The sequence below is a fragment of the Dermochelys coriacea genome, chromosome 10 (assembly GCF_009764565.3).
Source record: "Dermochelys coriacea isolate rDerCor1 chromosome 10, rDerCor1.pri.v4, whole genome shotgun sequence".
NCBI classification, from domain to species: domain Eukaryota; kingdom Metazoa; phylum Chordata; order Testudines; family Dermochelyidae; genus Dermochelys; species Dermochelys coriacea.
Genome location: NC_050077.1, coordinates 49,769,561 through 49,797,173, shown reverse-complemented (window position 1 = coordinate 49,797,173; position 27,613 = coordinate 49,769,561). Strand labels below are relative to the sequence as shown.

Below are 27,613 nucleotides of genomic sequence, written 5' to 3'. Positions count from 1 at the left end.
TTAATACAAGGAAATGGATATGGAAGTTCACAAAAAGAAACCAAGCCTTCAATCACACAATTGTGAATACAGCATAATTAGAAACAAGACAGACATTGGGCACAGGTGTTCATGCCATTAAACAGCTAAAGAATGACAATTTCAATTTTTCCAGTAATTGAAATAGTCATTTTCAATGTCTCTTCCTTTTAAAATAGCCCTTTGATATTCAAAGATTCTAAATAAAATTAAAAGAAAAACTTATAATCTTTAATTGGGTTTTTTACTCCATGAAAATATATTTCCAGGAGGAACAGATTATGGCTAAGAAAGGCGATTGGTTTCAACAGACTTTTTGGCTTCAGTCAAAGAAAAGAGAAGCTGGCAGAATATTTGCAAACAAACATGTTCCTTTTCAGAGACATGGAGGGACAGTATCTTATTGAAGTGCACAATTACTGGGTTATTAACAGTGGGATCAGTGAACATCCCCCATTAAAAAAAAAAAAATGTTTAGAGACTTGAAAATACTGCAACGCTTTGGGGAAGGAAAAGTTAAACTCCGAAGTGTCTTCAATTGCAGGCTGATTCCTTACCGGGTCAGTTCTGATAAAGAAGTTGGTGGATAGAGAAGCAGGTGCAGCATTGCTTTCATTGTGCCAACAATTCAGTCGCAGATTGATAGAGAGAATTGCCCCTAAGGGAATGAGGTGGCACATTTTATTCATACCCTCATGGATATACTAGATTCATCTCTAAATCTTTAATGAAGTGGACAAGATCTGCAGAAACTAATGCATGATCTGACCATGTAATGTCCCATTGGAAGCAGTATTTGATTGTTGGGATGGATCCCAACGATTTTTTTTTTTTTTTTTTTTAAATGAACACTGCTTACTTCTCCAGGACAAAAGGTCAGTTTGCAGCAATTAAATGAGGACACTATTCAATATGTTCAAATAAAAGACAGTATAAAAAGAGGTCTTCTGCAGGAGTCGGGTAAAGCAGAATTTAGGGTCAGTTGATAAACAGAGCCTCTCTATTGAAAAATGAAAGAGCTCCAGAAAAAAAAAAGTTTTCATAAGAAACAGGTTCAGAAAAGTATATGAACTAATTATTTGGGAGAAACTGAATAGGTTGATGACAGAATCCATCAAAAAAAGCTCTTCAGTATAACGAAGTAAATGTTTTATGAAAGAGGAAATAAGTGAGAAGCTACTAGTTCAAAGCTTAAAGAACATATTCCTCCAGTTAAAAAACAAAAAAAAAATCAGCAAAAGACAGCTGCACACCCAAATGAAAGGTGTGATACTTTTGCTGCTTATTATAAAGCTCTATATATCAGACATTCCTAGCCCTGAAATTATTCAAAAAATATCTGGAAGTAGCAGGCTTGCTGACAAACAAAACTTAAGAAACCTTAGATTAAAAAATAACAGAAGGAAGATATCTTAGATTCAATAGCATGTATGAAAAGTGGTAAAAATCCAGGACCTGATGGCTTTCCAGTTTAATTTTACAAGGTTGATAAGGCAGAATTTGTAGGTCCCTTGAGGTGTCCCTTCAATGACATTCTGTTAGGGGAAGAAGTTCCACAACCCATTAAAGAAGCTACTGTTCTCCCCAAAGCTGGGGAAGTCCTAATCTAATGCAGCTCTTCAAGTCCTGTCCCATATGGACTTTGTCCCCTAGTTCAGTTCCTTAATGGATAATTGCTCTTCATATCAGCTCAAAAAACAATGAGTTAAATTGGGTTAAATCTCCCATTTGAATTACACAGAGGGTCTAGATAAGAATGTTCATAGCCTCCTTTACTTTTTGCATTGGCCATGGAGCCTGTTTCACAGAGGAAAAAAGACAATGAATTTATCACAAGAACAAAACTTGCAGGAACACGTCAGAAGATAGATACATCAGTATATAAAGTTAATATTTTTAACCTGAACATTTCCCTATAAATTAGTATCTAAAGAAATACATGACTTTGGGAAAACATCTGGATTCATAATAAATTATGCCAAATCTCAAAAGTTAGCCAGACACAGAGAAGCTATAATTTTAGAACACATTTGGGTATAAATGGGGAAGAAATTTTGTAAGATACTTAGGAATTCACATCTCAAACAACCTAGAAGAGCTCTATCATCTAAAACATAAAATCACTACTTCAGCAAGTGAAAAACATCTGGAGAGCTGGGGGAAGAATACAAATTTCTTGGCCAGGAAGAACAGTTGCAATCAAAAGTGAACCTTTTGCCAAGGATATCTTCCTTGTTTCACATTTATTCTGTAATTATCCCAGATAAAAACCTAGCAGGAACACCGAGGATGCTGTCAGAATTTACACAGAATAAAAGACGACCAAGAGCGAGTCCAGATATTTGTACAAACCCATTAAACATGGAGAGTCGCTATACCAAATATTACATGGTACTAGCAAGCCAGCAAACTCAAAGCAGTAGTGGATTGGGGCACTCTAACCAAACCAATCAATGGGATTTTATTTAACAAGAAAATTGGGGTGGTGTAAATATAGTTGAGTTACTGTGGATTAAGAAAAAAAAAAATCAGACCCTTCAGAAATATACAAACATCCTCTAGCATATCCTTTGCTATGGGTTTGGGACAGAACTAGAGATAAGATGTCATTGGCAACGGGAAAAGTTATTTCTTGCAAATAATCCAGATCTTAATCCAAATCATAAACCACAGAGTTTTTAAAATTGGAAGAGCTACGGAACATAGGGTTGACCAGTTATTCAGTAAACTTTTCTAAATTAGAGATCATAAATAACTAACTCTCCCATAGTACCAGTAATTTCAAGTTAGGCATTATGTTTCTCAGCTTCCTATGAGTTGTATACAGAAAGCTAACTTTAATAGAGGCAATGGCATCTGATCAGTTAAAAATAGCCAATATATAAATCAATCAATCTTTGCAGACAGCTTTCCTAACCAAAAAAAAAAAAAAAAAAAAAAAAAAAAAAGTGTCCACATATGATACCCAGGAAAAGAATCTGGACAAATTATCCCAGAGGAATGGGATTTGATCTGAAAAGAAGGACTAGCAACCACAAGGTGTAACACAATAAAATAAAAATGTCTTTAATACTGTTTCAACAGTAGCTCATACAAGTAGGTTAAAATGTATACACATACGTTGAAGGGGAAGTAGTACTGGAGAAATTGTGGTGAGAGAAGATTTTATAGTGGACATGTCCAAGCATCAGAGTATTGGGATACAATTTGTAACCCAACAAATAAATATTGGATATTTATCACCAAATGATCCTTGGGTGATCCTGGGGCTTCCTAGCACAAAATGGTCATACAAAAGGAAATTAAGAATTGATCTCAACTGTTAACAAAGATACGGATAGTCCAAGTTTATGGGAAGGCTTAAAAAAACCAAGTTACTGAAAAACTAACATGCCAATTGTGTACCCATCAAAAGAGGGCAAATAGGTATTTAAATCTCGTTACCATTTATTCAATACTCAGTCAACCCACCTGTAAAAAACAAAGCACACCTACTCAAAAAGGTTGGAAATTACAGTTTGACAGACACATCTGGTTTGTTAAATGTGTAGTCAGATTTCACTCAAAAAACACCACCATACCCCACCAGAAACAGCATGTCAGAAGTAGTGTGCAGATGCTAACACCCTGTCAAAGTAATCTCAAATCTCTATAAAACTAACCAAACTATTGTTGTAATTAGCATTGTTTTGTCTCCAATATCTACATGACGACAACTATTTGTAAGTCTGTTCAAAACTGGTTAAATAGTTTGAAGAAAAAGAACAAACAAAAAACCAAAACACTGACTTGAGGCTACAGCCTAGACAGGAAAAGCCCCAGTGAGGTTCCCAACAGTGGAGTTGCATCAGTGATGAATTACAAGTCTCAGTTCTTTTGGGCTACACTTTCCCTTCATTATGGAATTTCAGGAAAAACCAAAACAAACCCCCCCCCCAAAACTTCCCACCAGTGGTACCGTTTGTCCAGATGCACAGATTGGAGTTCTAATGCAGAGAACTCTGAAAGCTAGTTTTTAAAAATTGACAATGGTAAAAAAGCTGGAATCCACTGGATCTTGTCTAAATTTGGTGAGAGATTGTTTCTGCCAAAAATCCCGGCACAGATACAATAAAGCCGATCATGGCCCTTCAAGTCAATAAGTAGCTTTTATGCCACCACAAGTTCATTTTTGTGTCCACATTTATAGCGAGCTAGCAGCAGATAGGGCAGTGCACTCTGGGATGTCCTACCACAGAGAAATATTGAAGGGAGACAAGTACTAAAGGAAACAATGGCAAAAGGACACTGAAGTGGTTACAGAAGGACAGTTATGTGACATCCTAGGTCTCTTGCAACAGCTAAACAGTTAAGTGGGTACTAGTAGTTTTAACTGTTTATATAGTGACCAAGCTACTGTTTATAATCTTGGTCAAAGTTGTAATGTGGACACCATCTAACAAACCCCAGAGCAACAACACGATATTCAGAGCTCCTCATACAATATGGACTTCATGAGATCTACAATTACAATCAACTTTCCATTATGTTGGCTCTCACCTGTCTCTGTACATAATCAATGGCGCGGGTGGCAGCATCAGGGTTTGTCCCACTGTATGCATCATACACCTTCTGAATGCTGTGATCAACTTCATCCTCCACCTACAAAACAAACATTAGTGCACTTTCAAACTATTGGGACAACTCTGGGCAGCACAGACCTTTTTTTGGCTGCAAATAATTGAGTAAGCCTAGACAACACCCTATTAGGTGAGTTAGTGTGTTTTACAGATTACTACACTTTGGAGAAATGGTTTCACTTTTAAAAAAAATGCATCCGATGAAGTGAGCTGCAGCTCATGAATGCTTATGCTCACATAAATTTGTTAGTCTCTAAGGTGCCACAAGTACTCCTTTTCTTTTTGCCAATACAGACTAACACGGCTGCTACTCTGAAAGGTTTCACTTTTGGAATTCTGACTGGTTTGTATTTTGTACAAATACTAATTTAATGCTAATGGTTAAAAGCTACAATTAAAAATCCTCACTTTCTGTGCAGAGTATCAATAACTCTACCTTGCATAGAATTTGGGACCTTCAGCTGCTTCAGGACATCTATACAGCAATATAAAAATCTAAATTTCTGAGCTCAGACATCACTTTCCCTCTTCCATTGCTTTTATTATGGGGTTGAGGCTACACCAACTACAGACTTAAGTTGCAAACGAGTCTCCCTTAGAAGCATGAATTTTGCTACCCTACTCTTTCAAAAATATCAAATGAGGAAATAACTTCCAGGTTGGAGGCTAGGTTTGGGCCCAAGGCAAAATGTGAGGAATTTGAAGTAAATAGATGTACACTGAAATCAATTTATGTTGGTGCCAGTCTGTTTTGGAATAAAGTTAGCTAAAATGGGTATATGCTAAATTTGTTACTGACTTTAGAGTCCATTTAGTCAATTTTACTCTGAAATAAGAATGTCCACACATAAATTTGCCCCCAAAATAGCTAAATTGGTGTCAATTCAACCTTTGTTATTTTGGTACACGTGTGTGGGGAACAGCCCATACAGATGAACTGCATGGGGAAGAGGTATGGTGCAGATAGCAGAAGTCTTGACCTCTAACTGACTGAGTTTTTAAAATCCTGTGCCAGTGCCAGAGGTGAAGAAAGCCTCCACTACTCTGTCCAGAAGACAAGTCTATTCAACAAGAACTGTTCAATTGACAGACTAATCCCAGCTACCTCCATATGGAAATTAATCTTTCAAAAGGAAATTTCTTCTCATTTAGCAGGCAAAATGAAAGATATGAAGTGGGCTGGCTGCTGTCATGGAGAAACGCATGGAGGAGAAGAAACATCATCGCTCTAGGTAAAATCTGTGCGCGCAAATTGGACCCAAGCCTCTCATCGCTAACAGGATGTAGGAAAGTTTCAAGTGCACCAAAGGTTAGTTATGCCTCCATTTGGAAGTCCACAATGCCAGCTTCCCCAAATAAGCTGTCACCGGGCTCAGTCTCACTTGATACTCAATCTTGCCAACTACTGTCCAGTCTTCAATCTTCCCTTCTGTGGAAGTCTGTCACAAGGCAATTCTGACACCATTTTTTAAAACCTGTTCACTCTCTTGTTCGAATATAAGATGTACACAGCTCTGGTCTTTGCTGATTAACTCCTCCTGGCAACAAACAATGATCAGGTGTCTGTGTTGATACTTTCAGATCCTTCAGCAGCATTTGATAAGACTGTATGGCCATTAATGCTCTGCTAGTTTAAAGTGATTTCACTCCCTCCCTCCCCGAAGTGGTAGAGGGTTGTTTGGGGCAACTTCTTTTCTACCAGATATCTAGGCTCTATTTTGTTGCCCCTTCTGTAGGGTCATGTGAGACAACAGCGAGAAATATATTTGGCTTCCAGGGTCATAAACAGCAGACAGGCAGATCTGTGTCTCATTTTCATCTGTTTGAATGATGTGAGTTTTGTTTTCCCAGTTCTTAGAGACTGGAATTTGGAAGAGAATGAGCTGGCTGAGGCTCAACCCAGACCTGAGCACAGTAATCCATACCTTTGATCTTTAGGCTAGAGTACTGCATTGTACTTTGTTGGGAACTACCCCCTAAAAACTACTCTGAAGTTACTGATGTAGAACACAGCTGCTCATTATTAGGTAACAGTTTCAGGAACTGCAGTGTCTTCTTATTTTACTTTTAATGGCTAGTCAAGGTGTAGATTTCAACCTACAGAGAGCCCTATAGGTAGGGCCCTACCAAATTCACAGTCCATTCTGGTCAATTTTACAGTCACAGGATTTGAAAACTAGTCAATTTTACATTTTCAGATGTTTACATCTGAAATTTGATAGTGTTGTAACTGTGGGAGTCCCAACCCAAAAGGGGGCTGGGCGGGAGGGAGTGTTGCAAAGTCAGGTACCTCCCCCTGCTGCAAGAAGCTCCACAGCTGGGGCAACAGCCCTAGAGCTTCCTGTAGATGCAGGAGGTGGAGGTGGGTCTGATTGCCCCTCAAGAGTGGCTGTGCAGGGGAAGAGTAAGTTCCATCCCTTCCCAGCCTGGGAACTAGTAGCTGGAGCCCAGGGAACAGTAGAAACCCCTGCTGGGGCACCCCTAGCCCTGCTCCTCCAAGAGCTAGCTGTCACGGGGAGGGGTTATTTCATGGTCCGTGACATGTTTTTCACAGCTGTGAGTTTGGTAGGGCCCTACCAATAGGGTTTAGATTCTGGCTACTTGAGCAGCTACTCTCCTCCCAACATGCTTAATAGAACCTAGATTTAAACATCCCTAATGGAACATTTACACTGAAGCAGTCTCTACTTTGGAAGTCACTATCCCAGTGCTCCAACAGTTCTAAAAGTCAGCCGATCTTGGAGGACAGTTCAAGGTAATTTCTTTCCTCAGCTGTTTCCTTGACCAAGATTGTTTGAGGAAAGTTTCCTTTTGCGAAGAAACACAAATATATGTTTATGTTCTATACACTCTCAGGGCACACTAACAAAAATGAAAAGCAGTGGAAGAGAATGCCAAGTTATCAGTGCATGTCTGCTCCATCTACAGCAACAGAGAAGGCCAAGCAAGGTAAGATGAAGGCTGTTCAGATGCCACACCAAATTAAGAACAAGTTACAAAAGCATTAATATCTTACCATTCTATGTGACTGGTATGTCATTACCAGGAAATGTCAGTTTGTTAATACGTAGCATTTATGAAGCATTTTACATCTTGCATTAAGCCAAAGAATGCTAGTGTTACTCCCATTTTAAAGATGAGAAAACAAGATTTTCTGCAGGCTATGCAATGGAGTCAAGCAGTGCCAGGATTAGCATTTAGAAGTTCCCAGACTTACAGTCCTATGCTCTTTCCATTATGGCATGTCTCATTTCTAATTACTAAGACAAAACGGAGTCTTTTCCATTATATTTGCCAATCAGTAATGAATAACAGGCCTAGATCAGATGGTCTTGTGCTGATGTAGAAGAAACTAAATATGTAGCTGGATTGTTTATTCTAACTTTTCAGTAAGTACCCAGTCCATTTGGGCTGCTTATTTTATGACGACACCTTGAAGAGCAACTTAAAAAAAAAAGAAAAGAAAAAAATCAAGTTGGGTAAGCACTGATATCAACATACCCAAATGCAGTGCAACCTATGCTGCGCACGGATTCAAAATGCTTTTAAAAACAGAATAGAATATGTGGCAAATAGAGACATGCCAATTATGGCATGACCCTATTTAGCGCGCATCAGCTTTTCACCTCACCTCTTCAGGTGAGGAAAGTCTGCTAAACATCAGGCTGAATTGTTATATAAATTCCCACACTACCTCTTTCAGGAAAACTGTAGCCCTGTTGTAAGGCCATAATAAAATTAAATAGCAAGTGAGTTATCAGGTTTTTTTAAAAAGTAATGAGCCATCTTTCATCCAAGTTTGGAGTACCCATAACCTTTTTTCTTAAGCTACTTACTTCCAGACCTCTGAAGAAGTCTGTTTTAATATAGGTTTGATTTTTTTCGTCTTTGCTATCATTTAGGCCTGCACCTTTCTTTGATCTTATACAATGTAGAGAATCAAAGTATCTTCACAATACCCAACAGCAGTTTTAGAAAATCCCAAATATAAATATACCTGCAGTAAATATGGGAAGTTTTTTTTCCAGCAGGTTGGTCATAATCTACAACAAAACATTTATTGGACTTTAGAAGACAGTTTTTATTACCTTTGCTCTGTAGATGTATCCCAGAACTACCACCACAACTTCAGTGATGAAAACCAAGAGGAGGATGATCACAAACTGTTAAATACAATCCAAAATATTTATATTATATGTAGCTTTGCTGACATGCTTTTTGAGAACCTAAACTCTGCCTTTCTGGTTTATCAAACTTGCCAGGCAAGTTATTAATTTGGCAACTAATTTATAGAAAGAGTCAACTGAGTGGATCATTCCAAATAATCCATCAGTACTTAAGTTCATCTAAGTAATTGAGTGTTCATGGCTTCAGCAGCCAACAAAAATCAGAAACGTCAAAGATTCAGGCAAATGTCCATTTAGAAGACAGCCACATGTTGGCATACTGCAGCCATGTACATGTTTCTCCATTCTAGCAGCTTTAAGAGAACACCAAAGTCAACTGCAAGAGAAGGTTACAATAGTCAGACAAGGAAATTGAGTCAGTTTAAGTACCAAAGGGCCCACCAGATCTAGTCTGAACTCCTGTATATCACAGGCCACCAATGCCACCCAGCACCTACAGATGAAATCTAACCAAAACTGGACCAAAGTATTACAGCCCACAGGACACTATTATGGGACACAATTTTTTAAACACATTAGTACCATATACATAACATGTATTTGAGTAAAAATAAGTGAATAGATGGCAAACAGTGACACCAGAAACTGAAGTAGCAATTTAAACACAAGTACAGCTTGGACAACACAGCCCCTATTCCTATTACAACATTACAAAATACTTGTAGTGAGATTCTATCACCAGTGCCATCCACATAATTTTAGTTTCAAGTTTCAGCTTTCTTCAGCATAAACATGTTTTAAAGAATTTTTTTTTAAATGATTGAATACAAATGTACCATCAAGAATGTTAACAGTATTAATTTTTGCTTTAAGATAATTGTTCTAAAGAGGGATATTGGAAGGACCTTAAATAAAGTTTCAGTACCAAAAAGACTGATTTAATACATTCCAATACAAAAAAAATTAAGTATTTTAGGATAAAGTGAGAAAAAATACTGAGCTTGTAAAACAAGATAACAAGAGTAAGTATCTAAAAACCCAAACGTACTTGACAGCGTCCATTTTAACACTATCAGTAAGGTTCTGTTCATTCAAAGAGAACACTAAGGCCAAATATACATCAGAACATGCAATAAACCCTCAAAAATTCATATGAAACACAGCAACTTACAGTGGCAAGTCCACAGCGACTTTCACGGATTGTGGCACAGCACCCAATAAGTCCAATAATAAAGAGAAGTGTCCCCACAGCTATTATAACCACTGCTGGAATAAGCGTATAGACATCTTCAAAGAAGTGATCGTAGTCGTCATACGTTATGAAGACATAGGCTCCCACATAGCACAGAATGCCAGCTGCTGCCTAAACACGCACAAAAAAATAGGGTCATCAAATTCTCCATAAATCCCAACGGTTTATTTTTTAAACACAATCCTCTATAAGTGGTTATAATTTCATAATGAGTACCTTAGCAAGCATTTCTAATGTCAATAAAACAGCCCTTCTGTATGACCACAGCTAGAGAGACACTTACCTGATGACTGGTGAAGTACTGGCTATATCTAGACTGGGGAAAGTGGAGGTTAGTGGATCGTTAACGCCAATGTTTTACCTAGTCTAGATATCTGTTAGATTAGGTGAAAGGTTGAACCCCAGTCTAACCCCAAACTCATCTGCATTTAAACTAGATAAACACTGGAGTCAGTTCACCTCTACCTGACCTCGATACCCTTAAATAAGGGAAGGAGAGAAGTTGTGTTGTGAACACTGCACTCCTGTGTGCCCCCTTCCCAAACATGCGTCCCATGAACTAATCTGATTGTCTCGGGGCTCGTCTACACTGGCAATTTACAGTGCTGCAACTTTCTCAGTCAGGGGTGTGAAAAAACAGCAAGTTTCAGTGCTGTAAAATGCCAATGTAGACAGTACCCCAGCACTGCACCGCAACCACACAAGGCACATTAAAGTGCTGCCACTACAGTGCTTTAATGTTGCCAGTGTAGACTAGCCCTAAATAACCTGCTATATACCACTCTTAATACTGTTGACAGTAAGGGCTTGTAAACACTGGCAAGTTTGTGCAGTAAAGCAGCTTTTTGTGCTCAAACAGCCAACGCGTACACACTGCCAAGCCACTCTGAGCGCAGAAATTCCTCAGTTGCAGTGCTGCAAAAAAAAAAAAAAACCCACACAACCTACCTCGACGAGAGTCATAAGGCTATTTGCGCAGAGGCTCCACCACTCTATTGCCAGTGGGGGCTTCTTATATAGGCACCCATTATCCCCCCACCCCCATCCTGATATTTTACACTTGCTATCTGGTCACCCTATGTATGCGCACTGTGCAGAGAGCCCAGGGAGGGAGGCAGGGGCTGATTTTGGTGTTTCCCCCTGCCTCAGGACTGGTTGTTTCCTGCCACTGTCTGAACTTATAAGACACCATGCTGACAGTCCCCCAAAACACACTCTCCCCACCCCGCCCAATACACTTGCACACTCTCCCCCCACCAACTTCAGTTGAAAGGCAGCTGGCCAAGTAGTAGGATGCTCATGGAACAATGGGATTGGGAAACCTGCATCATCTGATGCTGTGCCTGCTCCATGAGGCATTCCAAACCTTTCCCAGAGCACCCTGCAGCCAGTTGCACAGTGGGATAGCTAATCACAATGCACTGCTGTCTTTGCCATTGCAAGAGCTGCTAATGTGGATGCGCTCCAGCGTCACAAGGAGCACAGCGTGGACACGCAACAGTGGTTTAATTCCAGCATTTTAATAAAAAAGTGATATAACTTGTGGTGCAGAAACTTGCCAGTGTAGACCTACCCTAAGGGCTAGTCTACACTGGCAATGTTAAAGCGCTGCCACAGGAGCGCTTTAACGTGGCTTGTGTAGTCATGGCAGAGAGCTCTCCCAGCGCTCTAAGAACCCCACCTCCATGAGGAGCGTAACTCCCTACACTGGCACTTTAAAGTGCTGAAACTTGCTGCGTTCAGGTTTTTTCACACCCGAGTGAGAAAGTGGCAGAGCTGTAAAGTGCCAGTGTCGACAAGCCCTAAAATTCTGTTAAATCCAAACAGCTAGCTATTTGAAGGAAGAACTCTCTGGATTATCTGCAGATACAGGAACTGTTTTATACTCTAAGATGCATTACTTTCTTCCATTTTGCTACTTAACTATGGAGGTATACTACATCATCTATTTCTACTGTTGGGAGTAATGGGTGCACATTTTTATTTGGTAAGGAAAAGATTAAATTAAAAACAAGATACCTTTTGTGAAAGGTATGTAACAAGCTTTCCATTTTAAAATAGGTAATATCTCCAGTCCAAATAAAAATTTTTCAGTCAGATAATTGCTGTGTATCAGTGTGGTGCGTATGGTAAGATTTCAGCTTCAAAGAAAAAACAAACAAACATTCTCAGAAGTATTATTGTACGAACTAGCCAGTTTCTGCACAAAGAGGAAATCATTACCTATACTGCTGTAATTTACTGGCAGATTTATGCTGAAGATTTTGAAGATCTTATTGCTCTCTACTACAACTGTAGAGATGCAACTTATTGAAAAATTCTAACTCTAAACTGGTACATGCAAAATCTCATTCTGATCCTGAATTCCAACTGCAGTAAGACTTCCACTGACTTCAATGGAATTACACTCAAAAAATCGCAGGACTGAACCCATGAGAGAGAGTACACTGTACACCAATAGCAGCAAGTACTTCTGCCTCTGTATTCCTTTTCTAGTTATATAATGAACTCAGTGTCCTCTCTTCACATCCCCCTGGCCCCATGTCAACATCTAGAACACTCAAGGTAAATTCTGCACTGAACAGCTTAAATGAGAGAACTATGCTAACTAAAATAATGGATGCTGTGTACTCAGTTATAATATTCTGTCCATCAGATGGAAGGACTGTCAAACACAACAGGGCACCCTTAAGCCAAGTGAAGTTAATAGTCACCACACTGTCTCCTGGTCTACATTAGTATACTGCAATAGATATGGCTAGTACTTAATCATTTAGTAAGTTACAAGCTTTACCAAAACCTTCAGAATTCCCTAGGCCAGGAACAGCTAGCTGTATTGAAGGAAATGGACTATCACTTTAGAACACTGAGAACATTTTGGGTTAATTCAAACTGGTTTTACAGAATTTTTATAGGACCCTGAATATCATTATTTATCTAAACTGAGTTAAAATGGATCAAGACAGTTCATCATGGGGGCTTTAAGGAGCTAGAAACATGAAACTAATCCTGAATCTGAGCTCAGATTCAATACGTTATATTATCTCCAATACCAAAAGGTGTTAATCTAAGTCTTCATTTCCCCCCCCATGGGGTACACTCTGTTTTGAACTTGAATAAAAGTTATGATATACAGGCTACTGACAATCTGTACATATGAAGTTACATGCAGTGTAGCTCTGGGGGTTTATCCAGTTTGTGTCTCTTCTGATGGGACCCTGGTGCTATGTAGTTTAACTGCAGATGCATATTAATATTTATATCTTAATGCTACTATGTATTTGTATTATAGTAGGGCCTAGGGTGCCCTACTGTGTTAAGAACTGCACGAATGAAGCGAGTCCCTGCCTTGGAGAGCTTACAATCTAAACACAATGAGTGTGCGGGCAGGGGTGGGGAAGAATCTAATATACAAGCAACCTAAATGTAAGTGGCAAACATGAGTGTGCCTGGATTTTTTTTTTTTAAATATTTATAAGAAGGGAAGTTGTTAGGAAGATATTAAATGACCAGAAAGAGAAGGTGACACTGGAATGATGTTAAATGGTGTAGTAAACATGGTAAGATATGAACAGGGATAAAGTTAAAATAAGACAGTATTTGGATAAGTCCCAGATCAGTGCCTAAAAATGGCATTGCTCACCTAAGGCATTAGTGACTATATTAGCCTTACTCTGCAAGCATGTCAGTTAACAATGAAAGCGATAAATTTTGGCTGTGTGTAATTTATTTTAGAATTCATGGTGATGTAGGACAGAAAATATTGAGGGGAGGAGGGAATAATCTGCCAATTAACTAAAGTGAAACTTTGTTTTAATAAAGTGTCTCATCTGAAGTTTCCTCTTGCTGCAAAGTTTCAGAAGCTATTTAAGAACTATGCTCCTGCTGTCATAAGCAGGTATTATTCTCATGTGGAGAATACACAAATCTTTGGAAAAAGAGGATAAAGACATCATTACAGGTCCTCTTGAATGTACAACATGGGACCCAAACAACTTCAGACTTTTCTGAGAATAGGAGCCACAGAAGTGGTAAAGAAGTACAAATGTTACTGTTCGGTTGCATAAGTATTTCAATTTTACAGAGCTGATACTTGGATTAAAATGAGCTAAGGAACTTCTGGTTCTACACCTGCCTGTTACCTCCTACCACCTTTTGTTTTACAAATCATAGAAATGTAGTGCTGGAAGGAACAACAACAAGAGGTCATCAAGTCCAATCTTCTGTGCTGAGGCAGGACCAAGTAAACCCTAGACCATTTGCGACAGACATTTGTCCAATCTGTTCTTAAAAACCACCAGTGATGGGGAACTCACAACCTCCCTTGGAGGCCTATTGCAGAACTTAACTATCCTTATATTTAGAAAGGGTTTCTGATATCTACCTTAAAATATCCCTTGCTACAGATTAAGGGCATTACCTTCTTGTCCTGCTTTCAAGGAACATGGAGAACAATTGAATTTAAAATTGCCATTAACATATCTGAAGACCTTTGAAGTATGCTTTAAAAAAAAAAGTTTCCCCTCCCCCTTGTCACAGCATGAAACAGACAAAATTGACTTACTATGCTTTATACATCTGACAGCATTTCACATAAACTACATGAATTTATCATAATAGAAGTGTTAGGGGTGAGAGATACGATTGCTGAAACAGGTTAAATGTAGAAGATTCAGAAAATCCAACTATACATTGCATTCAGAGTAACAGTCTGAAAGAACAAACAAGGATGAGAGATTCAGGCACTCTTAAAGTCTACTCATGGCTCTGCTGGTGGCTCACTGCATGGCCATGGGTAAGGTATTTCACCTCTGCCTCTATAAAATGGAAGTAATACGAATCTCAACACCCCTTCCAATTAGTTATCTAATAGTTCACATTTGCACAACACTGAATATATAAGGTGCTACATAGATATTAAACTGAAAAAATCAGCTAGGGGCAAAACACAAAAATGAGACATTTTAGCAGAGTTATGTTTAATGGCTTATTTCCTTCAAAACTAGTTGCTTAGCACAGGGAAGACAACTAGAAGTTCTAGCTCAACTCTAATACGCTAGCATTTTATGTACAGAATGGAACGCAGACATGCACATTTGGGATATAAAGTGAAGAACCAAAGGGGAGCCATGGAACAATGGAATTACATTAAGTGTTGCCTAGCAATGAAACATGTGAATGTGCCAGTGATGTCATCCCCCACTTCAAAGGATTAAGAAGCTTGTCAAATGTGGTATTTTGCAAGGTGGCAGAAGGAAAAAACCATCTGCAGCTGTCACCAGATATGAAGAGAGTGCAAAGGAAGACTGAAATCAGCACCATTTGTGAGCCTCTGTGTCCTTCTCTGCGGTGTTTTAAATGGAATTTTAAGTGGCTTCTCTCTTCCCCCACCCAAGAAAACCTCAAGTACTCTTTCTTAGAAGCGGAGCTGATACTTAGCATATAGCTTCATAGGAATAATTTGGGAAGGAAATTTTTTTTTAAATGCAAAGCAGTTGTCAATCCTATCTTAGCATCTTTGCTATTTGTTGAGATTCTACAATTTAGAGTTTGAGACGTACTTTCTAAAATAAAAATTGACATGAATTCCACTATTACTATCAAAACGCTGATCCAGAATAAAACATGCAGTGCTTATCAAAGTAATATGATGAATATTCTGAAGTAAAAACTTTCATTAAAAAACTTCAATTACAGCAACTGAAGACTTAAAAACTAGTAGAAAAGGAGTATTTGTGGCACCTTAGAGACTAACAAATAAATTTGTTAGTCTAAGGTGCCACAAGTACTCCTTTTCTTTTTGCGAATACAGACTAACACAGCTGCTACTCTGAAACCTTAAAAGCTAGTGTTGCACATGTACGAACATTTAAACACTTAAGTTACCATTCACCAGAATCTTTAACGTCAATTTACATTGGAAGATAAGATCTTAAGTGAATCAGCATACTGCTCCACCCTAATCTCACACATTGACTTCCAAATTTCTATCCTTATTCATGAATATCAAGCTCATATTGCTGCTGCTCTGTGTGTTTTTACAACCTGTTTAAAACAGGGTATGTATCAATATAGCAGAGAAAGACCATTCAGCTAGAAGAGATTTATTCAAATCAAATAAGCTTGCAACCAAAATTCTTATAACCTAAATTAATAATGATCAGACAAGATACTAGTTTAAAACTTGTATTCAGAAGATTTTAAGTTAGAAGCAGAATTCTTATGTATTGTCAAATTAAATTTAACACAATCTCTTAACATATGCTTAAAATCTGAGAAAAAAAAAGATTTTATTCTTTGCCTATCAAAAAATACAAGTTTGCAAACCCAGTCTGTTTCCCCTTGTTTATTTCCCTCCCTACTGCTCGTCAACTGCTGGAAATGGCCCACCTTGATTATCACTACAAAAGGTTCCCCTGCTCTCCTGCTGGTAATAGCTCGCCTTTCCTGGTCACTCTCTTTACAGTCTGTATGGCAACACCCATTGCTTCATGTTCTCTGTGTATATAAAATATCCCCACTATATTTTCCACTGTATGCATCTGATGAAGTGAGCTGTAACTCACGAAATCTTATGCTCTAATAAAATTTGTTAGTCTCTAAGGTGCCACAAGAACTCCTTTTCTTTTAGTCTAAGATCTAAAGTCATCTTTTTCTGGCACTCATACCACCACCAGACTCTGTAGCCAGAACTCTTAACAACTCTGCTGTTGTTAGAGTTAGAAAAGAATCTGGCTCACTCGCAGCACTGCAATGGCTCTGCAGTAAAAGTTAGTAAAAGCTTTTTGGTTGTTCTAGTCATATGCAACACAGAAAACAGATGGGTTGAGGAAACAGATGGCATTTCAGTGATAGCCACTTTTCTTCCTGTAACATCACTTAAATTGACATCAGTTATATGCATTGCATATGATTCACACAGATGTATTTCATAAATAATGCTCTAGAATGTAAAAGCAATATTAGAAATTGAACTAGAGAAAATAAGTATTAACCTTTTCATGAATACCTAAATCAAGAAAAGTCAATGAAACTTGTGTGCTGTAATAATTAGGCTTAAATCTGTTTGGACAAAGTGGATATGGATTAAAACACCCACAAACTAGAGGGGGTTCAGAAAAGGGAAGAGCGATCAGTGCCCCATGGATGACTTAATGATTATCTTTACTTGTGATGGCATGTAGGGTACATGTAGCGCCACACCACAGTGAAAGGCTCTGGCAATAGGGAGACAGAGTGACACTACATGTTTAAAAGAACAGATGTGGGAGGCACTGCTGGGCACAAAGAGCCATGCAGGGTATACATCCTAGGATTCTGGTGTGTCTGTACTCTACCCATCTAAACTATGCCTCATCCTTCATGTTATTTATACCTATGCTAACTGAAACGCGGTGTCTACTCTAAATACTGCCATAAGTGTAGACATACCATGAAATATAACTGTGCACATAAGCATATGGAGGGAAAGGGAGCTTGGTAAATCTAAAGTGTGATGTGCATCAACAGGCCAGAGAGGAGCTGAAGGATGGTACAAGAGTTGGACAAGAAAAAATAGCTGATATTAGGAAAGATTATCTGAATAGCTTTTTGTATATTTATATCATCCTTTGAAAATACAGCATCATGTAACATCAACAAATTTCTCTAGAATTGTCACAGCCTACCTTGTGAATGACTATTTAGGGTATTGTGTTTCTTGGAGAAGCTAAGTAAACCATACTGAGTTCTTGATCAGTCTTTTTTCAGGGGCTGATCTGGCCTAGACATAAGAGTTAATAAATCCTAAAGGGGTTAAGATATTCCTCTTGTTTCTACTAAGGTACATTCTAAGGTGTTGATGCTTATTTGAAAGCTTTTCTGAATAAACTGTTTCAGCGTAAGATCTGACAGCCTAACAATCCTTCATAACCTGTATACTTTGAAAGACTGTTAGAGCATCTGTCAGATCTTACATGGTTTATTCAGAAGAGCCTGCAAATAAGCAGAAAATTGTTTTTGTATAATAAGGTAATAACAATCCTCATGATTTTTAGACTGTTTTAAAACTAAAAGCAACACAACACAAGTATACATGCTAAATTAACTTTAACTATAGCTGCCACAAATACTCCTTTTTTCAGAATAAAGATTACATTACTTTCGCCACATAAGCAAAAGGCTGAGCTAAGATTCATTTGCACTTAGCATTATATATACAAAATATCTCTAATTACAAGAGGCAGTGGACCATTGGCCTGAAAGTTTCAAATAGAGAGAGAGACCGACCGACCTATCACACTCATTCTTTCTGTATGCACTGGATCATGGGGAATGTTTGTAACTTGACCTGATCCTCTATTGTTTCCAGATTCCTTGTACTGCACAAGAACAATGAAGATTTTTCCATGCAGTAAAGTGTTCCTTTGCTGGATAAAATTTTCAAGCTTCCTGCATCCCAAACCCCTCATCCCTGGCCCCAGCCCATAGCCCGTACCCCATCCCACACCCTTCAGTGATACCACATTTAACTTTCCAACTTGTTTTTGCTGCTACTGGCTATAAGACTTTTTTTTTTAAAAAAAACCACTATGAAAACAAATATTGTAAGAACTCTTGGAAGTTGGAAACATTAAAGACCCCGATCTTGCAACAACTTAAAAGCGCATGACTAATAGAGTTCAGTGGGACTACTAGTGGGTTTAAAGTTCATAGAATATCAGGGTTGGAAGGGACCTCAGGAGGTCATCTACTCCAACCCCCTGCTCAAAGCAGGGCCAATCCCCAATTTTTGCCCCCGATCCCTAAATGGCCCCCTCGAGGATTGAACTCACAACCCTGGGTTTAGCAGGCCAATGCTCAAACCATTGAGCTATCCCTCCCCCCAAGTTGAGCATGTATATCTTCCCCGGCTCAAGGGCCTACATGTGTTGCTTGATAATCTGTCTCAAAACAAAACAAATGAAATAATTCAAAACATGCCATATCAATTTCAAGAGGACAGCTTTAAAAATGATCAGTTATTTAAAAAAGTTTAAACATGGTTTATGTATACACTCCCAGAAAATACACACCCTCCTCCCACCAAAAGTGCCCTGCTGATCTTCACTTCCACAGCAGTGGAAACCCCCCTGAGCAACATAAACGTTTTGCTGGCATAAGCACTCAATGCATAGAATTGTGTTGATGGGGGATGCTACCGCCACTCGTTTATGTGATATTATGTCAATGGGAGAGCTTTCTCCCATCAGCATAGAGCAGCTACACAAACAACTTTACACAGCATTGGTAGAGCTGTGCCACTGTAAGCTTGCAAGTGTAGACATGGCCCAAGATCATGCAATACTAATAATTTTTAAAAAACTACTTTTGCCACTACTGCAGAGTTGTCACAGTGAAAGACTAGATGCAGAGACTGTTCTACTTCTACAGATACTTGAAGCTACACAACAGAAGTGCTACTAGAAACTGATTGGACAGTATGAAGTTCCAGTTTCCATGTCCTTAATATTAGTCTCCTTTCCTCACCGAAAGCTGGATTTACGTGGAATGCTGGAGACCCCCCCAAAAAAGAGTTAGGTAGCATGTTTCAATGTGAAAGCATTTAGAAGATACATGCCCCTTCCTTAAAAAGAAAAGGAGTATTTGTGGCACCTTAGAGACTAACAAATTCCTTGGTTTTTTTGCTCTGACCTCATTTGTCATTGATTTACATAAGCCACTTATTTGCCCAAGATCCTAGTATATCAGGAGTCAACAACATACATCTCTTCTCCAGACTTGCCCCCAATAAATGTTTTCTTTTCCTGATTAGAAATTATAAACAGCAAATATTGTTTGATAAAAATGGCTATTCTCAAACAATATTTTTCTTTGTATGAGCACATCCTTCTATTCTGAAATATTCCCATTTATAAGTAATCTTAAGTATGTTATTTTCTGAGCTACTCAGCCTCATTTCTTGCAACTCATCATCATAGGTTATCTGTTCCTCAGGAATACAGGATGTTGACAGAGGGCACTGCATCAGGCAGTGTTCAAATATTTGCCTGTATTTACCACATTCACATTTGGAGTCATTCCTCAGCTTCCACGTGGTAATACTGTCACCAATCTTTGCCATACCACCTCTTGCTCTATTTAGAGTACACCAGTGTTTTGGTTTGAGGTCAATGCCTGGAGGGAGTTGTTCTGAAAGAACCAGATTCTCCAGTGTCAGCAGCATTTCCTGCTATTTTATTACTGTGTAGCCTTCCCCAGTGGTATTTTGGGGTAGAGGCAAAGCTGTTTCTGGACTTCAGCGTATTGAGTAAAGAAAAGCATGCATGCAACAGGAGCCTTGGATCATATACCTGTTTTTGTTTTGCCTTTTTACTAAAAGGCATCCTGCCTCACTAACAGTGATATAATCCCTGTGAGGCAGTATAGCAACAATCCTTAAAACTACAACTTGGTGTGTTCAGTTAGTTCCAGAATCTATCCCATTGACTAAGTCATGCTTATGAGTGTACTATTTACCATCTTAAACTTTAATGAGATTTTAGCATCTCATTATTCCATTGTAGTTATGTTTAAAATTCTCTGGAAATATTTACTAGTTATTTCCTATAGTTTCTTTCAAAGTTTGGTGGATGCTGTTTAACTTCAGATGTTCGTTTATCTGTACTAGCAAAAGCTAAATTCCCTCTTCATAAATACCTGCCATGTCTAAGACTTAGATATTGCTAATCTAGCTTTTTAAAAAGAATGTGCAGTCCTTTGGCTGCACAAGACAATCTTGTACCATATCGATGAGCTATAGCTTTATAATTTAAGGCTTTCCTCCTTCATTAATCTCTGCAAGAAAACATTAATAAGGGGTAGACCAATTCAATATCTACTTATTGGGGGTTGACCCTTCTGAGAGGATCAAGTTGTAACTGATATTTCCTGTTAATGTTCCTTTGTAAAGAAAGGTACCTTTAATTTTTTAAGAATGCCGCATATTTATATTTTAGACAATTCATGTTACAATTGGCAGCTAAAATATACCATTTCATATTAAGATGAAATCATCATGCCAGCTTGTTTCAAACACCCTAGCTTTAACTTAATGCAGTGGTTCTCAAGCTTTTGTACTGGTGACCCCTTTCACATAGCAAGCCTCCAAGTGTGGACCGTGCCCTGTTCTAACTTAAAAACACTTGTAAATATATTTAACACCATTATAAAAGCTGGAGGCAAAGCGTGTTTTGGGTGGAGGCAGACAGCTCACAAACTCCCCCCCCCCCCATAACTTTGCAACCCCCTGAGGGATCCCAACTCCCAGTTTGAGACCCCCTGACTTAATGCATTTGTCCACAGTATAACGATTCAAGAGACTTCTGAATTCTTGTTCTGTGAAGATCAGGCATATCATGAAAGTTCTGAGCTAGAGGCCTGGAACGGAGCATGAAGGCCAGTGATGATACATCAAACTGGCTGCATGACAGCAGTACAAAAAACAGTGTCAGTTCATACCAACTCACCTATCTCCAATTGTTAAAGCTTGCCTCAGTGGCAATCTATGAAAAAATAAGGGAATATAGGTTTAGCAGTATCATCAGGATAAAATGAATGAAGAACGCCAATATTGGGGTAGGGAGGGAATGCAGGCTTCCAGGAGAGACTGAACCATTTTTGTTGATAGGTATTCTATGAAATGTTAATAAAAGCACAGTAAAGTTCTTAGTGCATACTAGGAAATAGTAAGAAAGTAACAAATATCTAGAAGCTTAATGGTGAGGAGGGAGGAGCATAGCCATTGGTGACTGGAGACAAAGGCAGCCTTGTGGGTAAAATTAAGTTACTGGATGAAGAACTAGAAGTGGCTGGAGTGGAGTTACCCATTAGCAGACTTGATATGTTAGATTCTAGGAAAAGTGAAAGATGGGCAGGGGATTTGATAACGTAGGGTTGCAAGAAAATGAATAGCCCATTTCATTTTTCAGTCTTCATTGTTAGTGTTCAGTAGGTGACTCTTATTCTACTATAAGAAACAGAAATGCTGCTGATCTGTTCTGCAAATGAGTGATTAGCATTTAGTGATTACCTGCTGAAGTGAAGAAACAGATTGACAGAGCCAGAAGAGTACCCAGAAGTCACCTACTACAGAACAGGCCCAATAAGGAAAACAACAGAACGCCACTAGCCATCACCTTCAGCCCCCAACTAAAACCTCTCCAACGCATCATCAAGGATCTACAACCTATCCTGAAGGACAACCCATCACTCTCACAGATCTTGGGAGACAGACCAGTCCTTGCTTACAGACAGCCCCCCAACCTGAAGCAAATACTCACCAGCAACCACACTACAGAACCACTAACCCAGGAACCTATCCTTGCAACAAAGCCCGTTGCCAACTCTGTCCACCTATCTATTCAGGGGACATCATCATAGGGCCTAATCACATCAGCCACACTATCAGAGGCTCGTTCACCTGCGCATCTACCAATGTGATATATGCCATCATGTGCCAGCAATGCCCCTCTGCCATGTACATTGGCCAAACCGGACAGTCTCTATGTAAAAGAATGAATGGACACAAATCAGACATCAAGAATTATAACATTCAAAAACCAGTCGGAGAACACTTCAATCTCTCTGGTCACTCGATTACAGACTTGAGAGTGGCTATTCTTCAACAAAAACACTTCAAAAACAGACTCCAATAAGAGACTGCTGAAATGGAATTAATTTGCAAACTGGATACAATTAACTTAGGCTTGAATAGAGACTGGGAGTGGATGGGTCATTTCACAAAGTAAAACTATTTCCCCATGTTATTTCTCCCCCCCACCCCACCCCACCCCTCCTCACACATTCTTGTGAACTGCTGGAAATGGCCCACCTTGATCACCACCACAAAAGGTTTTCCTCCTCTTCCCCCCCCCCCACGGGTAATAGCTCATCTTAAGTGATCACTCTCCTTACAGTGTGTATGATAAAACCCATTGTTTCATGTTCTCTGTGTGTGTATATAAATCTCCCCACTGTATTTTCCACTGAATGCATCCAGTGGAGTGAGCTGTAGCTCACGAAAGCTTATGCTCAAATAAATTTGTTAGTCTCCAAGATGCCACAAGTACTCCTTTTCTTTTTGCAAATACAGACTAACATGACTGCTACTCTGAAACATGCTAGCATAACTGACATAAGTGGTAGAAACCAGAAACAGAATAAAGTGAAACAGTGAAAACACTAAAGTAAACCTGGTCAAGAGTTATAGCAAGATAAAAAGATTCATGCTCATCTCAAGTAGTACATGATCTGTTTCTTCAAGATTAAATGAAACTGTCTAATGAAATGGAAGAACAAAACATTGACAGTTTGGGGATACTGAAAATAAGATATTCTCAATGCTATCTGCCAAACATCTAAACATGATACTTTAAGTCCCTCTTCCAGGCCTTACAACAGCTCTTCAAGATTGGCTTAATTCACAAAGACTCTACTGTCCCCAAACCCCATAGATCAACTACTGATCAGCCATTAATACTGAAAGACAGACTTGAATTTGAAAAAAAAAAAAAAAGTTGCAAGTTTCTTTTAAGAAAGCATCATCTTCAATGGAGCATAAAACGATCAAGAAAAAAAATTAAGTGAACTTTGTCCTGGACATGCTGCTCTAGATAGATTAAAACTCACAGGTCCAATACCAGATGCTATAGATGAAGAAAGAGGAAGTACTAAAGGGAAAAAAGTGAAAGAATGAACGTTGGCATTAAACACAAGATGGCTGTTTGGTTTTTTGGTTGTTGGGCCATTTCTCATGTTCAAAGCCACAGAACCAAGTTGAAGATGCGACACAAGATTGTAGAGACAAGTACAAAGAGGTCCACTACAAAAGTGGAAAGTGAGAGCTTCTCAGATGCAATCATTCTAAACATCGGCAATTGTAAACATCAGGGGCATTCAAGCACACTATTTAAAAAGCAACAATACTCAAGAGTTAACACATTATGGAAGTTCCAATTCCTCAACTACCATGCATCTGCTGATTGATGGATAGAAAGAAGTAGAATTTATGACCCAATCTCCCTGATGAAAGTTGGTAGACAATCCTCCTGAGAGTTCTACACTGATACAAATACCCAACAGCAGTTTGTTGTATTAAGAATGGACCATGAGGAAAAGTATGATCAAACAATATTTTACAAGAGACTCAGAGTTGGACTAAATTTATAAAACCAATCACAGGAGATTTTAGAGTTTGACAGATTGCAGGCTGTAATCTACTGCCAAAGTCTGGAGGATCTAATTAACAGAACTGGAACTACACAAAGATGAAAAATCGAAGATGGCTGAGATAATATGGAACATATTTACTTAACCAACAAAGCTAACCCCCAATATTAATGCAGTATGTTGAGCCCAGAGCAGGAAGCAACAATATTTAGATGATGGAACAAAAGTTGAATTTTTTCCTTCTCTTCTGGCATTTAAAGTTGAAGATCCAGATTTTTAATCCCAGAATTGATCTTTGCAAAGGAAGGTATTCTACAATTCCCTATTCTGATGCCACAAATTGTGAAACCAAAATCACAATACAAGCCAGCTGAATTGAGAATTCTGTCATACTTACCCTCTTCTCCAGGCAGCTCAGCATCAATTGATCATATTAGTAGAACTGCCATGAATGCACTCCCTGCCAAAAAAATATCCAATTTTTTGGAGCACAAACCCATTGAAATAAAAGTGATTTTCATATGTTACTAGACACTATTTCACAACGTTTTAAATGATTCATTCTCAAGTTTCTCTCAACAAACCAAGGAATAGCATTATTGTAAATCAGGAACCTCATAACCCTGCACAGAATGATTCCCATGACAGTAGTCAGCTGTCCAACCACTGTTTAACTTGAACAGTCACTACATAAATGAGTCACTATACAATTATATACTTGGAGGAAGTAAATGCAAAAAATTCGCTCTCAAGTACATAACATATGAAGACATTATCACTAAACCTACGATAAGCAGTCATATGACACCACAAACTCAATAGCTAATCCAATTTATATCTTTAACCACATAAGAACAATCTATTTTAAACTCTCTAAAAATAGACCAGTTACACCACAATTACATGGCTAGTTACAACCATGTATAACCAATTTCACAGAAAGACTATTTGGTTCAAGCTACGGTATATTCAGCATAATACAGAACACAAACCTACCTTTAAAAGCCACACCCAACAATGCACTGTGCTCCAAATGAATAGTGATATTATAGAGACTATTGTGGCTAAATGGCACATGCATCACTCAATTTAAAAGTCAAACAAACCTCAAGTGTATGATTCATCTCAGTGTAAGCAAATCCAGTGAGAAGTGCTGGGATAAGAGGCATCACATATATACAGATTTTGTAGGACCACCCTGGGTCACTAAAATATATATTTAGTGAGAAATTTCATCTTCAACATTTAAGATCAAAACACACACCATGAAACATGGGGATATTAGATTTAGTACCAACCCCATTTTGAAGAGTGAAACTATTTATATCAACGTTATTTGTGTTCTAATATTCCATTACCCACTATCCCTTCCCCTTCCAAAGTCTGAGATTTTTGAACAACTGGGACAACAATCTTGCATTACTGTAATCCCAGTTCCAATCCATCCATCTGGACACACCATATTATTTGTAAATGGTGTTTCCTTTACTTAAGCTATGTAAGCTATTTAAGTACTGATATAGCCAACATGACACTGGGTTTTATGTTAACAATATAGCACAATCTGCCCACATTTAGAAACATGGCTTACAAAGATCTACTATTCTACTAACCCAGGTAAACTTTTGTTTTCCTGTTTGCATGGTTTTTAGCTAAGACAGAGTTAAGATTCAGGAGAAGGGTAAAGTACAGCAGTTATTGCAAGAAATTAAAGTCTATGATTAGTTACATTGAGACTACAATGCAAGGGCACATTACTACTTTATGCCATTAAAAGGGTTACAAAGAAATGTGTGCGCCTACCTGCCCCCAACCATACATTATTTGGGATATAGTCCCTAGCTAGATGATTGGAAATTAATGACCACAAACGACACTGAGAAAAGTGAATTAATTCAGCAGAGAGATCTAAAAAACAAGAACTTTATAACCAAGCTCAAATCAAGTACAGTTATTTGGAAACCTCTTAGGGTACTTCTAAGATCCCTATCACCCTGCAGCCCACCTATCACATTAACTTGCATTTACTAAATCTTTGCAAAAAGAAAAGGAGGACTTGTGGCACCTTAGAGACTAACACATTTATTTGAGCATAAGCTTTCGTGAGCTACAGCATGAAGTGAGCTGCAGCTCACGAAAGCTTATGCTCAAATAAATGTGCTAGTCTCTAAGGTGCCACAAGTCCTCCTTTTCTTTTTGCAAATACAGACTAACACGGCTGCTACTCTGAAACCTGCCATTACTGAAGCTTTTGTGGCCCAAAAGGGGAAAAGGGATTTTGCAAGTGACATAACTTATTTAGAAAGCAGAAGAGGAGTGTTTTCAGCCTCTCTCCTCCATGGGGAGACCTGGGGGATGTCTCTGCTGGAAGGCGGTGTGAATAGTGACACAGCCCGGTGTCACCAGCATTATTCACTCTCCAGGCAGCCCCCGGCCCCTCAGCAAGGCACAGCCCCGAAAGGGCTACAGCGCTGGGGCTCCCAAGCCCGCGTCCGACTAGACACCCCAGCTTGGGGCAGCCCCCAGCTCCCCGCCAAGCCGCACGAGGGCTAGACCCCCGTCTCCTGCCCGCCCGGGGGGGGAAGGTTCAACCCGGCCCGGAGCTGAGCCCCACCCCCGAAGATCCGAGGAGGAGGCTCTGGGACTGACGGGAGCGAGTCAAGAACCCCCTCCCAGCCCCACCGCAGGCAACGAGCCCCTCGCAGAGGGTAAGCGCGTCGGCCCGGGCCCCCCCCCGGCTCACCCAGAAGATGAGGTTGAGGAAGACCAGGACGGTTTTGGAGGAGGTGATCCCGCACTGCCCCATCGCTCCGGCGCCCATCCGCTGCTGCTGCTGCTGCTCCGCTCCGCCGCTGCCAGCTGGCCCGCCTGCCTCACGTGACCCCCAGAAAGTACGAGCGAGGAGCCTAAAATGGCGGCTGCCTTTGTCACATGATGGGGGAGGTACCTAAGATGGCGCCCCCCTTCTGCTCTTAAAGGAGCCGCAACCCTGTTGGGGGGGCAAGGTATGGCTGTAAGGAATGAAAGAGAGTGTCAGTCACACAGACACCCACCCTTATCGTACGCCCATGCCCCATGCCGTGACCCCCCTGAAAGGCCCTGAGCCAGGGGGTGTCCAAGAATGGCCGGGGGATATGAGGTGACACAAAGGTGGGTGAGGACAGGGCCGCTGGTTGAGCGCAGCCCTGCCCTGGTGCCGGCCCAGGAGCAGCAGGCAGGACATGGGGCCCTGTATCACCAACCCAGCGCAGGCAGGGAGCCTGCGTCTGGTCTCTAAAATCGTGAGGTTAGCTTAAAAATCATGTGACTTACAAAACAATGAAGTTTGGGTTCTGTTAGTTGACCTCTCGGTTCTGCGCCTTTAGGGGCACAACCCAGGTTAAAGCTTTTCTCTGCACCCAGGAGGAACA

General features: G+C 39.5%; 1 protein-coding gene and 1 long non-coding RNA gene across 2 annotated transcripts in view; both read right to left on the bottom strand.

Moving 5' to 3' along the window:
• The window catches only part of TSPAN3 (tetraspanin 3), a 38,701-nt gene extending 11,511 nt beyond the window's left edge, over nucleotides 1-27,190 (bottom strand). Inside the window, exons 1-4 of the mRNA XM_038419125.2 lie at nucleotides 26,947-27,190; nucleotides 9,936-10,127; nucleotides 8,726-8,800; nucleotides 4,558-4,659 (exon numbers count right to left, since the gene is read on the bottom strand). Coding sequence (XP_038275053.1) covers nucleotides 4,558-4,659; nucleotides 8,726-8,800; nucleotides 9,936-10,127; nucleotides 26,947-27,024 — 447 coding nt within the window. The 5' untranslated portion in view covers nucleotides 27,025-27,190. The remainder of the gene's footprint in view (nucleotides 1-4,557; nucleotides 4,660-8,725; nucleotides 8,801-9,935; nucleotides 10,128-26,946) is intronic.
• On the bottom strand, nucleotides 11,700-16,446 carry LOC122456020. The gene is made up of 3 exons (XR_006274626.1): nucleotides 15,854-16,446; nucleotides 11,993-15,723; nucleotides 11,700-11,916 (listed from the first exon to the last, which is right to left on the bottom strand). It is a non-coding gene; the product is annotated as an uncharacterized LOC122456020 (long non-coding RNA).
• Nucleotides 27,191-27,613: the final 423 nt, after the last annotated feature.